At 42.7% G+C, this 17,002-nt stretch overlaps 1 protein-coding gene across 2 annotated transcripts; it reads left to right on the top strand.

The window, feature by feature from the left end:
• Positions 1–52: 52 nt before the first annotated feature.
• Positions 53–16,778, top strand: ZKSCAN2 (zinc finger with KRAB and SCAN domains 2). 2 transcript variants are annotated; one of them, XM_019988326.2, is made up of 7 exons: positions 53–891; positions 1,904–2,090; positions 4,300–4,391; positions 4,721–4,847; positions 7,883–8,566; positions 10,363–10,854; positions 12,184–16,778. In XM_019988326.2, the coding sequence occupies exons 1-7, from the start codon at positions 487–489 to the stop codon at positions 13,104–13,106; spliced, it is 2,910 nt and encodes a 969-aa protein (XP_019843885.1). In that variant the 5' UTR covers positions 53–486; the 3' UTR covers positions 13,107–16,778. The 2 variants fall into 2 exon arrangements, with proteins under 2 accessions (XP_019843885.1, XP_070635938.1); XM_070779837.1 differs by lacking the exon at positions 7,883–8,566.
• The last annotated feature ends 224 nt before the right edge of the window (positions 16,779–17,002 follow it).

Here is a 17,002-nt window from a genome sequence, read left to right as displayed (position 1 = left end):
CGGCCCCTACCAGCCGCCCGCAGCGGCCTGGACGCGCCGCCGTGTCCCGAGCCTTGAACCCGGAGCCGGGAGGGGCTTGCACACCCGGCCCCACCCACTCGGGGCCTCGCCTCCCCGGGCCCCTGACACACCCCCTCCCAGCCCCACTGACGGCCCCCGCCCTCCTGTCCTCGGTCCCCTAGATTTTCTGGTCCTCTAGCCTCGCTGTTTCAGACATTGCACTAAAAGATGAATCTTGAAAAACTACATCGCGGGGACATATATTGTGGCGAGAAGAGGCCGAGTTTTTGGACCTTAAAGTACAAGTTCACCTTTTCAAGGGCCTAGGATAGATTTGAGCAATCAGCTTAGGGTACCCTGTTCCTGCTGACACTGCTGTTTTCACCTCCCTTCTTTCCCATACTTCCAAAACCATTAGGCGGCTCTCGGAGGTTTGACTTCTTTGAGTCTCCTTCGAATCAGACGTGAGGTTGACCGGGTTAGAGCATGGCTGCATCCCTGGACCCTCAGACCGACGCGCCCCTGGAGGTTGAAGGATGCCTCATAATGAAGGTGGAAAAGGAGCCCGAGTGGATATCAGAGCCCACTCTGGAAGGATCGGATAGCTCTGAGTCCGAGACCTTTCGCAGATGCTTCAGACAATTCTGTTATGAGGATGTGACTGGACCCCATGAAGCTTTCAGTAAACTCTGGGAACTTTGCTGCCGGTGGCTGAAGCCAGAAATGCGTTCCAAGGAACAGATCCTGGAGCTGCTGGTGATTGAGCAGTTCCTCACCATTTTACCGGAGAAGATTCAGCTGTGGGCACAGAAACAGTGTCCGGAAAGTGGAGAGGAGGCGGTGGCCCTGGTTATACATTTGGAGAAAGAGACTGGAGGACTAAGACAGCAGGTGAGAGAGGCTTTTCCAAATTTTTATGTTTAGCAAGGAGAGGGTGGAAAGGAAAGTGGACAAGAGATGCATTGCAGAAAATGCAAATTACAGAAGGATAAATAGTAATGAAAGACCTTTAAAGGAGATCTACCTAAAAGGGATCAGAATTTCATATCAAATAGGAAGAAAGCTTTGGTTGAACTATTATCTTGCAAATGACACTAAAGATTATGCATCTGAGTATTTGTTTTAAATCTTTGCATAATGTTTCCCCAAAATTTTGAGAGAACAATACATTATGCTTCATAGGATTTGACTTCTGCAGCTTGCTCCTAAAGAGGGCTGTTTTGATCTCTCTCAAAATAAAAAATTTTTTTAAAAAAGAAAGGACTTCATCAGTTATCCCAGGGCTTCCTGTAATCCTTTAATATTCCAGTCCAGTCTTCTGAAGTGCCGTCAGTGTCATCATCCTTGTCACCCTTCTCCATTTTAATCTCTGATCCTTATTGTCAGTGACTTTGCATGCTCGTCTAATTGTTTTTCAACAGCCCTTTCCCTAACCTCATGAAATCCTGCAAGATTTGCACTTTCACCTGCCAAGGGATTTGCATTTATGTAAAGACCTGTCTATTAGCAAGTTGCTGTGCTGGTCAGAAATAGACACTCAATGTCAAGATTAATTTTCTAAGTTTTCATTTCACTAGTGAATTAGTGTTCTGAGAACTTTCACTTCTCTGTGAACCTAATAGTATCAGAATACTCAGTATTCTGATAACAAGGAGGCTCTGTATTTTACTCTTAACAGACTTTCCCTCTCTGTATATTCCCCCTCTCCGGTTCCCTTCTGCCTAGACTTTTTGGATAGCACAATGGACCCGATGTCCTCAGAGGTCCCATTGGGAATGGAATGAAATTTTCACTCCTTTTCACATCTTCTATCCTTCTTTGATATCTTTCATGGGGGAATTTGGCCCTGATCTGGCCCTCTTTTCCTCCCTTTTTCCATTATGGCATTGACTTTATTACCCAGGTTAGCAGTCCTGTGCATTCGGAGAAGCAAGCCCCCCTTGGAGCAGCCTGGGAGGTGGCAGACTTTCAGCCACAGCCAGTGGAGCCCCAACCCAGAGTGATGTCTCAAGAGGAAGCTGAAAGCCTCCACTCAGGACGCCAGGAGCAGCCGAACCAAAAGAGAGAGCTTCGACCCTTACCCAAAAATGGTAAGAAGAACGTAGTGCATGCCCTATGCAGAGACCGTGGCAGATTTGTTTTGTAGCCCTAACATTCTGACTTGTTCACTGTAGGGCCCTCTCGATACATACTTGAAAATAAATTGAATATTTGGGGAGAAGGACTTCATTAGTTTCAAGAGTTGGGAATATGGGTGACGACTCTTTGCGACCCCATAGACTGTAGCCCACGAGGCTCCTCTGTCCATGGCGATTCTCTCGGCAAGAATACTGGAGTGGGTTGCCATGCCCTCCTCCGGGGAATCTTTCCAGGCCAGGGATCGAACCCAGGTCTCCCACATTTTAGGCAGATTCTTTACCGACTGAGTCACCAGGGAAGTCCAAGTAAAAGGGATCTTAAGATGAAATTTGAGAAAGTTTAAATTGTCCAGACTGGCCTTAAGGTCTCCTAATGTTATTTAAGAGTCTGCATTCTGCAATCAGCTTGTGGGTTTTAGTCCTGCATGTATATGGTTTCTTAGCTGGCTATAAACACCTTGAAAGATTGGAAGAGGTAATGAGATTTATTTTCAAAAGTGACTCACAATAAGGTATCACAGAAGTGACATGTGAGAGGGATAAGACTTCGCAGAGAAGGGACCACTGATGTTCATGTGTGCCCTGGACATAAATAAATCAAGTCAGATACAAGGAAATGAAGACCCATCCTCCCCACCCCCTGCAGCGTAGTATCAGGCTTAAGAGTGGAAAGACCACTGGACCTAGAGCACAGTATAAAAAAGCATGGGTTTATATCCTTTCTCTGCCCTTCTTTCTTTGTGATCTGAGCAAGTAATATTAATTAACCTCTGTATTAATGCATAGAGATTAAGAGATTAGGCTTTAGAAGCAGAAAATCTGGGTCAAAACCTAATTCAGCCATTCTTTATCTGTGTGACCTTGGTCAAGTTGCTAAACTTCTTGAACTTTCCATTCTGTCATCTCTAAAAGGAAGATAGTAAGATTTTAGCATAGATTAAAAGAAGCGTCATAAAAAAAAGAAAAAAAAAAGTCAATGCATAATAGTGCTCAATAAATGTTAGTTTCCTTTCTCCCGCAATGGCATAGTTATTTTTAAACTTTCAAGTCTATCTGATTTACACAATCCCTCATCAAGAGGCAAGATTCACTGCTACGGGCACCACCTCCTTATCTGTCCTGAAATTCATGTTATGATAAAATGCTTTGCAAATATTAATGGTTTCTGGATTCTTCAGTGTTTGTTCATCAACATCAAAGTTCCCGTGTTCACAAGGATTAGATGCTGTCAGTTACTTTACCTGGTAAATGTATGGTATTTCTGGGTTTTGCTATTCCAGGATGATAAGGAGTTCCTAAAGTGGGAAAGTTTGTCTGTGGAGGTTCTTACTGGAGGTATGGAGGACAGGAAATTTGAGGGATAAGTATCTCAGAAAGGTGAATGCCTTCTAAAAGATGACATAGGATTTCAACCAGGTGTGCCAAAGGAAATAATATGTTTCCAAGGAATTGGTTCCATTTGGTTTCGTAGAAAGTAGTAAAGCAAGCTTCTGAGTTCTTGGCCACAGTAACATTTATTTTTGAAGTTTTCCTAGATAGTGCTAGGGCAGAAGTTAGACTACAGATTGTCTTATACTATATAAGTTTATTTATTTTCCTTCCACCTTTCTGGGGGCACGTTTGCCTGTAATATTCAGTACTGTGTGTCTATATTTGTTAACTTTATAAGGATAATATGTACTCAGAGGGGATGAATTTATGCTAGAGATTGCAAACTGGTAACTCATGTGCCAAGTCAAACTTGTTTCTCAAAGAGTTTGGGGATGGAGGTTTTGTTTGTCTGTAGTTCTCAAGGTTTAAGACTTGAGATTGTACATAAAAATCCAGCTTTCTGACTTATCTTGAAAAACATTAGAAGCTCTGGCTATGGCAGGGCCATAGTCTTTAACAGGGAGGCATCACCCAGAACCGAACACTGGACCTGTGCTCTCCAGTTCCCCACAGTCCTCACCTCCCCCCTTTCATGATGTACTTTACCTGCTTACTTTCTAAAAGCATCTGCATTTGTGAGCCCTGCTCATGGTTTGGAGCATTGTTCTGAACTCATTGAGAAAATGACCGATTTTGTTGGTTTTTTTATACATGCCCATCCATAAAAGGAGAAGCAGATGAGTAAAAGGGCCAGAGCCCACAGCACTAATAGTTTCTTTTCTTCTTACAGCTCGGCCTTCTCCCTGGGTTCCTTCTCCTGCTAATGAATGGAACACCATAGATCAGGAAGTAACAGCCACTGGAGTTCCTGTCGGGTCCCAGGTAAATTGTAACAGTTCTCTCTGGCCTAACTTCCTAGGATATTCAGTAACAATGATTTCTTCAAACCTCTGTACCCACTCCAAGAGACTTTTCCCCCATTACTCCTTTTCCAGAAAAGACTGCACGCAGCCTTCTGAGTAATCAGACTCCTTGCTGGATCCTTTCTCTTATGATTCTTTATAGTACCTTCGCTTCATTTGGCACATAATGTATACTTGGTTCTTTGATTTCAGTTTTTATCTAGGGCTTTCCTATCCTTCATCCATGATCATTCATCCTTCAGCACCTGTGTGGTTATCTTGGTAGTCATTACTCTTAGTGTGTTACAGGGACCAGTGAAAGATGTCCACACGGCAAGAGGTTTTTCCTACAAAAAGAGTGTGCATCCGATTCCTGCTCACAAAGACCTCTACTGGGATATTAGAAAGGAGAGTGTTGGGAACATGGTCTCCCTGGGTAAGGATTCTATCCCTTTTCAAATAAAAGATGTGAGGATTTCTAGTGTATTCACTTCTACTGACAGTAAAATAGTTATAAAAATGTTATTTTAAGGACCATGGGTTTTCTAGTCATTTCTGTGCTCTAGCATACCATGTTCTCTTACCTCACTCATTCCTTTCTTCCAATTTATATTATAGATTTATGCATATTCTTATAATTTAGTGATTAAAACATTAGAGAGGTTTATAGATGATTGTCATGTTATTTAAATATAAAACTCACCTACATCCACTAGACTAAAAACTCTATCAAATCACAAGGTATTTTTAGGATTTGTTTTTGTTTAACATACAGTAACCCCAACATTGTGCACAGAGCCTGTCTATGGGTGGTGCCCAGCAAATATTCATTGAATGAATGGAAATCTTATAAATGGAAGAAAAAAAGTGATTTAAATATAATACCCTTGTGAATTATTTAAATAGCACACATTTTTACAAGCACACATAACCACTTGTTAAGTGTAATTTTACAAGCAGACTTTTGAAGAACTGTATCATCTGCTTTAACGGCAGGGATAAATATGCTTCATTCATATGTAAGCTGCAAGTCAAAGATTACTTATGAATAGAATTAAAGGCCTAAAATGTGTACAATACACACTATAGATACTACAGACCTGTGCTGTTTAATAGAGTAGCCACTAGCTACCTGTGGCTATTTAAATTTATAAAACAAATTAAAATCAAATGAAGTTTAAAATTCAGTTTCTCAGTGGCGGTAGCCATATTTAAGTTATTCAGTGACTGTACTGGACAGCATAGTTATAGAACTTCATCACAGAAATTTCTGTTTGACAATACATGTAGACACTAAAGTATAGAGATTACAGAATGGGCCATGTCAAACTGAATGAATGAAGATAAGCCAACAGTTGTTTGTGATCAGAAAGCAATTAAAGCACTTGGAAAAAATTGCCAATTTAAGATGATACCAATGACACACCAGTAACAAAGCACTCTTCCCAAAACACAGGACCCTTGATTTTAACTTTCACTTAGGGCATCCGTGCCTCATTGCTGACCATTCATCCTTCAAAGACTGGTGTGGTTATCTCAGTAGTCATTGCTACTGAGTAGTTACAGAGACCAGTGAAAGGTACCCACGTGGCAAGTTGCCCACACGATAGGTGTTTCCTAGTGTTGCCTTGGATCGCACAGCATGCAGACCTAGTAAAATGATGGATTAGAGGCCTTGGTGAAAGCTGCCGTGAGTGGGTTAGAGACCATACTCTGCACCTTCAGCTGTAGCCCAGTGATTCCATGTGTAATAATTATATATGGAAAGGCTCAGGGACACCTGGCACAGTGTTTTATCTTAGACTGTAAACTAAAGGCTCATAAATCTAGCCTGAAAATTTATTTGGGCCTTGCCCAGAGTTGTAACTTAAAATTTGTTCATAAATCTGGATTTCCAGCATCTCTTAAAAAACCTACCATCAGGCACATTCTCACACTGCAGCAGGTGACCAGAGCAAAGTGGAGGAACTTGTGCTGAACGGCCAGGGCTCTCACTCCAGACTGCCTAGTCCTTGTAGATGTTTGAACTTCCATTGTCCATGCCCTTCTCTCATATGAAAATGAAGAACAGATCCTCAGCCCCAGAGTTCTTTCAGCAAGGATTTGATTTAATGCTGCTTCTCTAGGAGGGGCTTCCTTGATAGCTCAGTTGGCAAAGAATCTGCCTACAATGCAGGAGACCCTGGTTTGTTCCTGGTTCAGGAAGATCCCCTGGAGAAGGGCTAGGCTATCCACTCCAGTATTCTTGGGCTTCCCTTGTGCTTCAGCTGGTAAAGAATCTGCCTGCAATGCGGGAGACCTGGGTTCGATCCCTCGGTTGGGAAGATCCGCTGGAGAAGGGAAAGGCTACCCACTCTGTATACTGGCCTGGAGAATTCCATGGATTGTATAGTCCATGGGGTCACAAAAAGTTGGACACGAATGAGTGACTTTCACTTCACTCTCTAGGAAAATTCCATGAAGCTCTTGTGTGTGTTTTCTGTAGAGGAAAACTAAATGTTATTACATACCTATTAGACATTAGACAAGTTATAGATGATCACTTATTTAATATTCCTAGCACCTTGTTGGGATTCCCAGGTGGCTCAGTGGTAAAGAATCTGCCTGCCAATGCCACAGGAGACATGGGTTCAGTCCTGGGTCAGAAAGATGCCCTGGAGGAGGAATTGACAACCTATTACAGTATTCTTGCCTGGGAAATCCCATGGACAAAGGAGCCTAGCGGGCTACAGTCAACGGGGTCACAAAGAGTCAGATGCAACTGAGCATGCACACACAGACCTTTGGATAGATGATATTATTCCCTAGGAAACTGAGGCTCAGAGAGATTAAGAAACTTCCCCTTGTCAAAAAGTAAAGTTAAGTTTTGGAGCTAGGATTCAAATTTAAGACATTTTGATCTCCACAGTACTATAAGGTAAAAAATTCAAGTTGCTTTCCTATTATTGCATCTCTTTCCCATTAATTTTGTTAGAGTGTTTCCAAAACTTCATGACTTCTCACCTCCCACAGCCCCAGTGTGTGTGTGTGTGTGTGTGTGTGTGTGTGTGTGTGTTGAGTGAGGGAGTGAGGAGATACAGGGAACAGCTGTAAGCACACTTTATAAGTAACAAACACCAGTTCATAGGAGCATGCTGTGAATCTAACAATGTTAGATACTTAAGAGACAGTCAAAGGTAATAAGTGTTTCTTACCCCTAAAGATTTTCCTTTAAGAACTAGCTGGGGAAGGAAGTGGTACATGCATGAGATGTGAAATGGTAGTGTAAGTTAGTAGGTGATTGTGCAGAATAACTCATGCAAGAATCTAGTGTGCACTGTCATGGTTGAGGAAGACTTTAGAAAAAAGACCAACTGGACAAGATCTTTAAAGGATAGCTGTGAACAAGTGGTCCAGGAGAGCATGCTAAGCAGGACCTTGGGGCATGCAGTCATGATCTCTCTAGCCTGAAATGTGTTTGTCTCACTGTAGGAAGCACAGTGTCTGCAGCTAACAAGATAGCCCGGCTGGAGCCAAGAAAGGAGCCATGGACCATAGGTCTGCAGTCCTCTAATAAGAGGACTGTCCTGCAAAGTAACTACATCAAGGAAAAGTCAGTTCATGCTATTCAGATCCCTGCAAGGAATGCAGGGAAAACATGGAGAGAACAGCAGCAGTGGGGTCTGGAAGATGAAAAAATAGCAGGCGTGCATTGGAGTTATGAGGAAACTAAGACTTTTCTTGCAATTCTCAAAGAGTCTCGCTTTTATGAAACACTTCAGGCTTGTCCCCGAAACAGCCAGGTATATGGTGCTGTGGCTGAATGGTTGCGAGAATGTGGCTTCCTCCGAACACCAGAACAGTGTCGGACCAAGTTCAAAAGTCTGCAGAAGAGTTACCGAAAAGTGAGAAACGGCCACGTGCTAGAACCCTGTGCCTTCTTTGAGGATATGGACGCTTTGTTGAATCCTTCTGCTCATGCTTCATCCATGGATAAGCCAAGGGAGATTCTGTCTCTCCCCAGACTGAAGAGAATTGGCATCAGTGCTAAAGAACAGATCAATTTGGTGGAGGAGGAAGAAGCTGCAGAGGAGTCTGATGGTGATGAAATGGGCATTGAGTTTATCCGGAAGCCTGAGCTTCATGGTGCCCCTGTCATATTTCAAAACCTGAGTGGTAAGAATGGCACTTTTATTCTGGTATGAGAATGGATGATGTGGTCTTGTGGAAAAAGGATAAGACCCCCAGAAGTGACCAAACGCAGGGAGTTCTGACACACACACCTTGCCACTCATCACTGTGATTGGCCACATAACTGAAAGTGCTCCTAGGTATTCGTTGCTGCCCCCAGTGCAGTCTGAGTAACAGCCATGAAGGATTTTTTTTCAGGTTAGAGCACAGCATGGATTTTGAGTATTTGGAGTCTGTGGAAGGAAAATAAATGGAGTCCAGGGGTACTAAGGATCTAACATTATCTGAGAATTGTTATAGTGCAGTCAGTTGTGTTAGATTATAAAAGTCAGGGACCCATTATCAAGGACAGCCAGTAAAAGAATGTGTCACCAACAAAAAAAGAATTGAAAAAAATGAAATTCTGAAAGAAGAAAGAGAAAAAGGAATACGAAGTAGATGCAACAAATGGAAAGAATAAAAACAGGATGGTAGATGTGTATCCACATGTCATTAATTATAAATTTAAAGGACAGGTTTTTCAGATATATTTTTAAAAACCTGTATTTACAAGAGATACATCTTTAATATAAAAACACAGAGACATTAAAATTAAAAGGATAGAAAAAGATATTATGCAAAAGAATGATGTTGAAATTTGGGGACTGGGAAATGCAGAACTAAACCACCAGTTGACAATCATTGTATGACAGTTGACTTACCATATAACTACTTAGAACTCAATTTTCTGTCTTTAAAATACGGCTTAAATTATAAGCATAGTTGTTAGTGTTAAATGAAATAATATGGATGAAGGCATTCTGCAGATGCTAAAATGCAATAGAACATTGCCTGATGTCACAGTTATTAGTACCACCTTATGAAAAAAATGATAGTTTCTTAGATAGAATGGAAAAATAAACCAGACTAGAAGAGCTGAGACTATAACCATTATTGTACGTATTCAAAAGAAACAAATCTCAGGAAAAAGATGGGAAAATGTATTACACATGTACAGGTAATCACCATTCTGGAGATCCATAAACATGAGGCTCAGACAGTTTCAAATTTGGGAATCCAGTGAGACTGAAGGGAACCAGTGAGGCAGAGGATAGAAAAGACTTTCCTACTACAGATTACAACACCCCAAAAGCATGTTTAACTATATTCAAATATACTCTTAAAACTTTAATTCTGCTATAAAAGCAGGACATCTGCTTGTCTTATAGATCATTTCATCTCTTGAAGTAGAGGACTCAGTAACATCAAAAACTACTCTGGATATAGTTCTGCTCTTCAAAGAAGATGGGTTAAAGAGGTGATAGCAACTCTCATGCTGTTGGGTGTCTTAGTCCATTATTCCTAAAAATTTTTAAAAGGCAGGCAGCTGAGTCCTTAATAACCATAGCAACGGCAGATTTAAGGGCTGCATTTTTATTCTGCCAGATAAACTTTGAGATCAGTATATCAACTTTAAAATCCTTTTGGGTTTTTTTACTAAATAGATTCAAGAATTGATATCTGTACAGTTTGAGTCTTCCTACCCAGAAGTATAGTATCTCTCCATTCTTTCTAATTCTTTTATGTCTTTCAATATAATATTATAGAATTTTTATACAGATCCTCTCCTTTCTTGCAAACCTTATTCCAAGACATGTCATTGTTCCAGGGAATGGGATTTGTTTTCCTGTACTTCTTAGATTTTGTAATGTATGAAGGCTACAGACAACTTATATCTTTGAACTTTACCCTTGAATGGCTGCAGACACCTTGTATCTTTGAACTTTATCCTTGAATGGCAGGTGTGCACTGGGGCTACGAGGAAACCAAGACTTTCCTTGACATACTCCATGAGACTCGGTTTTACGAAGCACTGCAAGCCTGTCATCGGAAGAGCAAGTTGTATGGGGCCGTGGCTGAGCAGTTGCGAGAGTGTGGCTTCCTCCGAACTCCCGAACAATGCCGGACCAAGTTCAAAAGCCTTCAGAAGAGCTACCGCAAAGTGAAAAATGGTCACGTGCTAGAGTCCTGCGCATTCTACAAGGAGATGGATGCTCTGATTAACTCTCGGGCATCTGCTGCTCCCACCAGCTCCCCAGAAGAAGCCCCGTCACCCTCAGTTCAAGAAAGAGAGGACATGGAAATTGAACCCCAGGAACCTACAGTCTGGGAACCTGAGGAGGACTCCCAGGAGGTGCTTGTTGAAGACTCTGGCAGTGAGAGAATGAGTGAGGAGGAAATCATGCAAGAACCAGAATTCCAGGGACCTCCATGTTTACTGCAAAGCCCAAGCGGTAAGGATCACTGGGGCTCTGGGGTAAAGGAGGAGTCAGTGGGATTACTGACAAAGTAGGAGAGCTGGCACATCACATGTGCATGTATGTTCATTAAACAGTATTTGTGTGTCCTGTGCCATTTGAGGAGAAGAGTAAAGTAGCAGTGAATAAAACAAGAGTCCCTGTACTCATGGTGCTTCTGTTCAAGGGCAGAGCTTACATTTTCGTGATTTAGTCTTTGGGATCTCAGCCTTGGTTTTTGTGTGTCGGGGGCAGATAATGTTTTATATCTCCTAGAAATACTGTTGGGAAGAACTTGGAATTATATGTGAGAAAAACTCAGGTCAAGGAGACATGTTGGTAAGCTCAGAGCAGAAATTTCTGTTATGTGTGATATGCACAAGAAAAAGGCAGACACAGAAAGACTTTATTCTGGTTTTGAGCTCCACCTGCGGGTGTCCCACCAACCACTGGATGCCCTCACAGGCATCTCACCAGCAGCCCAGCCTTAAAAGTTTTAAAAGGAATATCAACACCTTCCTTCCCACACCGTGGCTCTTCCTGGTGCCCTCCCATAGCACATCCGACCTGGAAAGCTAGGGATGTTTTTTGATGCCTTCTCTTTTGTTTACATCCAGGCAGATGACATATTTTCTCAACTGTTGGGGAATTTGCATCTGCCGCCTCTTTAGTTGCCATAACCACTAGTTTAACATTTCTCTGTCTCTTGCCTAAACTATTGTAAAAGTCCCCAAACCAGTTTTCCTCATTAGACTTGTGTTAAGCTTCCACAGCCATCCTTAATCTGAGCTTGTCTTTTTAGCCTTACCTGTCATTATTTTCCTTCCTATACTCTATGCTGATTCAAAACAAACGTTTGAAAAGAGAGTTCACACACATGCTCTTTGGTGGTATTTTTATGAGAATTTGTAGTAAGCAAGATGAAATTGTTGATTCTGGAACTGCTGAGTTGATAACTTTGGAAACAAAGTCCTTCTGTACCATCTCTGGTGAACCTTGTATTTTAAGATGAGCTCCAGACCTGTCACCAAATTACCAGGCTCTGTGTAAGCCAACTGCTAGGCTGTAACTTCCTCCAAGGCCCAGATGGACCCAATCAGAACACTTCCAAAGATGACGTGATTAGGGCTTCTCACGTAAGTCAGTGGATTCACTGATGGCTGTCCATGGGACTGAAAGAAAGTAAGGCCCAGTGAATCAGAAAAGAGTCCCCCTTGCCTGAGGTCAGTGAAGCACACAGAGGCCTTAAGGTACCGGGACTGTCAGCTGTATTATTTATATTAACCCAGAACTGGTCTGAAATTTTTATTGTCTTCTTTTTTTCAGATTTTGAAATTGAAAGTAGTATCAAGGAAGATGCAACACAGGTGATCTGTAAGGACATGGAGCAGCATAGGGCATTCATAGAAAAGTCTAAAAGGGTCGTTTCCCAGAATGTTGATCCAGGTAAATATTGTAAAAGAGATTGTGTCTCAGGAAGACAGTGGGAAAACCTTCACGGAATCCGACAGGGAAAACTGATGCCTCAGCCTCGAGATTTGGGGAAAGCCGTAGTGCATCAGAGGCCTCTTGTGGGGAAGAGGCCCTTCCGGCTCCTCAGATACGGAGAAAGCTTTGGAAGGAGTGCGCGTCTCATGTGCCGCATGACCCACCAGAAGGAAAACCCTTCTAAGTGTAGTGTCTGTGGGAAGTGCTTCGGTAGAAGCAGGAGTCTAGTCCGACACCAAAGAATCCACACGGGAGAAAAACCTTTCAAATGTCTCGACTGCGGGAAAAGCTTTAACGACTCCTCCAACTTTGGTGCCCACCAGAGAATTCACACAGGAGAGAAACCCTACAGATGTGGAGAGTGTGGGAAATGCTTCAGCCAGAGCTCAAGTCTCATTATACACCAGAGAACCCACACTGGAGAGAAGCCCTACCAGTGCGGAGACTGCGGGAGGAGCTTCACCAACAGTTCGCACTTCAGCGCCCACCGGAGAGTCCACACCGGCGAGAATCCCTACAAGTGTGTGGACTGTGAGAAAAGTTTCAATAACTGCACGCGATTTCGTGAGCACCGGCGAGTGCACAGCGGGGAGAAGCCCTACGGGTGCAGCCAGTGTGGCAGACGTTTCAGCAAGAGTTCTGTGCTCACCAAACATCGGGAGGCTCACTTAAGAGAAAAGCTGCTGCCGCCCCCGCCAGCATTCTGCTCCCCGGAGAACCCCCTCAAGGGCAAGACTGATGACTTCAGGCAGACTTTATGATGATGAGCTCTTCTCTTCCTAAACGTCCCCTTAGCCATTTTACCCTGATCTCACTCTCGGAAGCAGTCTTTTCTTAGCTAGAAAGAGTCATTGCCAAGATAAGCTTGAGAATATAAATAAGCTAAAGGCTAGGATCCTGTTCTCACCTCTGCCTCTTACTTGATTAGTCTGTTCCTCTCCTATGTGTCTCAACCTTTTCCCTTTAATAAAGTAAAGAAGATACAGGGTCTGAATGCAGAGGGAAATTCTCTTCAGTATGTCGAGGCCACTGCCATGGGATCACTAAACCCAGCAACATCCAGAATCCTTCAGCGCAGGGGAGAGTTGTTGCCAAGGAGATGAAAAATGTTCAAAGTCGTTTTCATTATCTGCCATGTGTGATCCCGGATGCAACTCAATCACAGTTTCCTGTTTGGGTAGAAATTTCGGGAGCCTGATAAGAACCACATTGGATCTGTCTTGGGTTTGAAGGTATTCACAAAAGGAGATTGAAGATTTTTTCGTTCCCTTCAGGAGTCTGTTGCAGTGTACCTTTTTTGTGTCAAGAAGTTGATCTAAAGAGCTCGGGTAGTGTTTCTGTATTGTCACTGAAACAATGCCCTGCCCTCCATAGAGACAGGGCACAACTGATCATCCATTGTCCTTTGTAGACTAACCCTCTCTGTACCTGAAGACTGACATGCCCTTGGCTGTTGCCTCTCCAGCCCAGGAGTAATGCAATTCCCTTTACTATTTCTTGTAAGTCCTATACTTACCTCTTCATAGTTCTGGGTGCCCTTGTCTGACTCTTCTGAACTACCATGCCTTCCTCAGACTGAGTAGCATGCATGCTCCTGGTGTGTCTCATTAAAGTGGAATTCAGACACTTTCCAGTTCTGAATGTGCAACTGCTCTGGTTTTTATCTAGAATATGACTGATAGGTGGCAAATTTTCTGCCTCCCAACCCCACATTTAGATATAATGTTATATAATTTTAGATAGTTTTTTAAAACTCTGAGGAGCCAGGGAAGAAGTGAGTTAGAGACCTGAAACATTCACTATTTCAAAGACCAGTTGGACTCCTTAACCCTGCTTTAGATCAGGTAGTCACCTTGGTCCAGACCAGCACCCCAGGGCAGTTTGTTAAGTATACCGTTGTCTTTTTTTGAGTCCAGCTCTTGTTCATGTGGTCATAAACCTCTCTGTAGAGCCGAGTAATTTGTACAACTCTACAGCTCACTGAGTGAAGGTGGAAATACTTTCTGACACTTCCAGCCCAGAACACTTTCTGTTTTCCACACTTAACCTGTTGGTCTGAAAAGTCTCCTTGACACCCCCCAGCACTGACCCAATAACTACTGAAGGAAGGGTTCAGATGGGGAGATAGTTCACTTACGGATGTTGCAGATAAACACCTGGGATTTGTCATCCAAAGCTGTTACTTCGGGATGCGACCAGTGGCATTTATACCCTTAAGATGACCATGACCTCAGGGGACTTTGCTTTGGGAAAGGAGAAGTCACAAGTTTAGTGGAAAAATAACCAGAGTCAAGGCTGTGTGTAGATCATTTTTTCACTTTTCTTCTTTCCTTTGTCAGATGCTGTCTTATTAGAAGACATCTGAGTATGTTTGAATTTTCTGAAACTTATCCAAGAAGGTACCAAGGAGGATATAGGCAGGAAGGAAGGAAATCCAACCTATGGTGTCAGAATAGGCTGTGGCCTGTTGGAAGGCAGGTGACTCAGGTAAACGTTGATAAATGTTTCTTTCTGACATTCGTTAGGAGCGTTACGATTGTTCACATCTCACTAGGTTGATTTCCGCTGCGTTGTCCAAATTATAAATCCCTAATAGTTAAGTGAAGTTTCACGTCACTAGTGTGCCCAGCACAGAGAGGTGTGTGTGGTGCCCGTGGGTGTGTGCTTGTATTGTGTAGATGTTCTGGAATCACTGCTCTAGAGAAGATGCACATTAATAGAGTCACCACTTAGTAATAGGTACCCAGGGTTGATCATTATATCAAAGCATGATTCAGGAAAGTATATGATTTACTATAAGTATTAATTAAGCACGGTTATGTGTAAGGCTATGTTCCTAGGCACAGTGAGGGATATAGAAATGAAAAAAGGCTTGGTGTCTGTGCTCAAGAAACGTGCAACATGGTGAACGAACTATTGCAGCAAAAGATAATGCCAGTTACATTCATGTCCGTTATGGAACATTATTTGTTCATTAATGAAAGAGCCACCTTCTCTTGCAGAAGAGTTTTTCTCAATGCCTAAAATCATATTCTCTACCTCCGTCTCTTAAATTTCCCCAGTGGCCAGAAAGGCTCAGGAACCATTCCTTCTCCAGGTGGAATAATCCAATTCTGTCTGTCATGTCTGGGATCATGCCGAGGTGGAATTTGGGTCCCCTTACCTATTCTCAGTTGTAAGTGGGCATTTGGACTTGTATTAAATTAACTGAATGAACTTTGCTTCTATAGAAGGAGACAGTCCTGCCCACCATCTTAGACCAAGGCTGTTTGTATTTTGTCTTTTTTCAGGTGGACATGAAAGTCAAAAGTGAAGTCACACTCTGATTACTGTGTCTCATATCACATAACATTGCCTTCATGACAATCCATACAAGTTTTTCCCCTAAGTTTCAGTAGCAGGGAAAGCTCTGATCCTAAAGCAAAAACAATGTTACCTTACAAACACTGTGACTTTTTTTTTTTTTTTTTTTTTAGCAACTTACTACTATTCTTTCTTTGTTCTGGCTGCTGGAACAAAGAAACTTACAAAAAACAGAACTTTTAAGTCACCTCAGCCAACCACTTAAACATGTATTTACTTAATCCTGTCTTATATCTTTGTACCCCATATCCTATTTTTTTAAAGTGTACATAAGTAGTCATTTTATTCTCTGACTTCTTAACCAAGACCCTTTGGAGCCTGGCTGTATCCCTGCCCGCGCTTACTGTGTTACTCCCACAAACACCCTAATTCTTACTGGCATTTTTATTACACATACAACCTACTTTATTCATCTGGAAGGAAACATTTTTTTTTTTTTAAGAGGAAAACTTCACAGTATGCTTAAAACAGCTCAGGGCAGCCTGCCACCTAGAATGAGCATTAGACCAGAAGCTGTAAGACAGGTTTCATTCTTGTCACTACCACTTTCTGAGTGTTGTTGGACAAACCAGTCTCTCTCTGGGCCTGAGTTCCTTATCTGAAGAGAAGTTGAGCATGATTGCCAAGACCACTCCAGCTCCTATGAGGCTGTGGGGCATCAGAAGAGAGAAGTTATAAGACCAGGCCGCCACCCTGGCTCACCACCGCAGGCAGCGTTCAGGCCATACTAAATCCATCCCATGAGCCCATCCCATACTTCAGCAAGAGGTTGCTGTGAGCAGTCCAGGAGCATGCTCAGTGAGGAGAAGGGACAAATCACTCATGTTCAACAGCAGGCGACAGACAGTGGCAGGTAGCTGCAGTGAAGAAAGCCAATTTGGGGACCCTGGTGCCCCATGACAGACAAGCCTCAACTCTGAGGGAGCCGGGGACACCCCAAGTGCAATGCTAAGCCCTTACCTCTGAATGCATTCCTAGTATAAATGTATGTCCACTCATTGTTTTGTGTGAATGTTCACTTAGATGTCTTCTTGAAAACTTGTATGTGAAATAAATGTCTAAATAAGTGACTCGCATTGGTTTTTGCTATAATTTGAAGGCTGTCTTCATTAAGGAAAAAGAGAACTTACTCAAAGGTAATAAAAGCTGATTCTCACAGCTATGGAGAATCTCAGTCTCTTTTCCGGTCCACTGTTCTGCCCCGCAGCTGGCAGGGGTCTCGTGTGAGCCCACAGCTATTCCCCTGCAGCAGTCCTCTGACAGCCATCACTGCCACTGTCGTAGAAGATGCTTG

Source organism: Bos indicus, chromosome 25 (assembly GCF_029378745.1).
Source record: "Bos indicus isolate NIAB-ARS_2022 breed Sahiwal x Tharparkar chromosome 25, NIAB-ARS_B.indTharparkar_mat_pri_1.0, whole genome shotgun sequence".
Lineage (NCBI taxonomy): Eukaryota > Metazoa > Chordata > Mammalia > Artiodactyla > Bovidae > Bos > Bos indicus.
The sequence above is the reverse complement of the archived record's forward strand: the minus strand, read 5'-3'. Positions and strand labels throughout refer to the sequence as shown.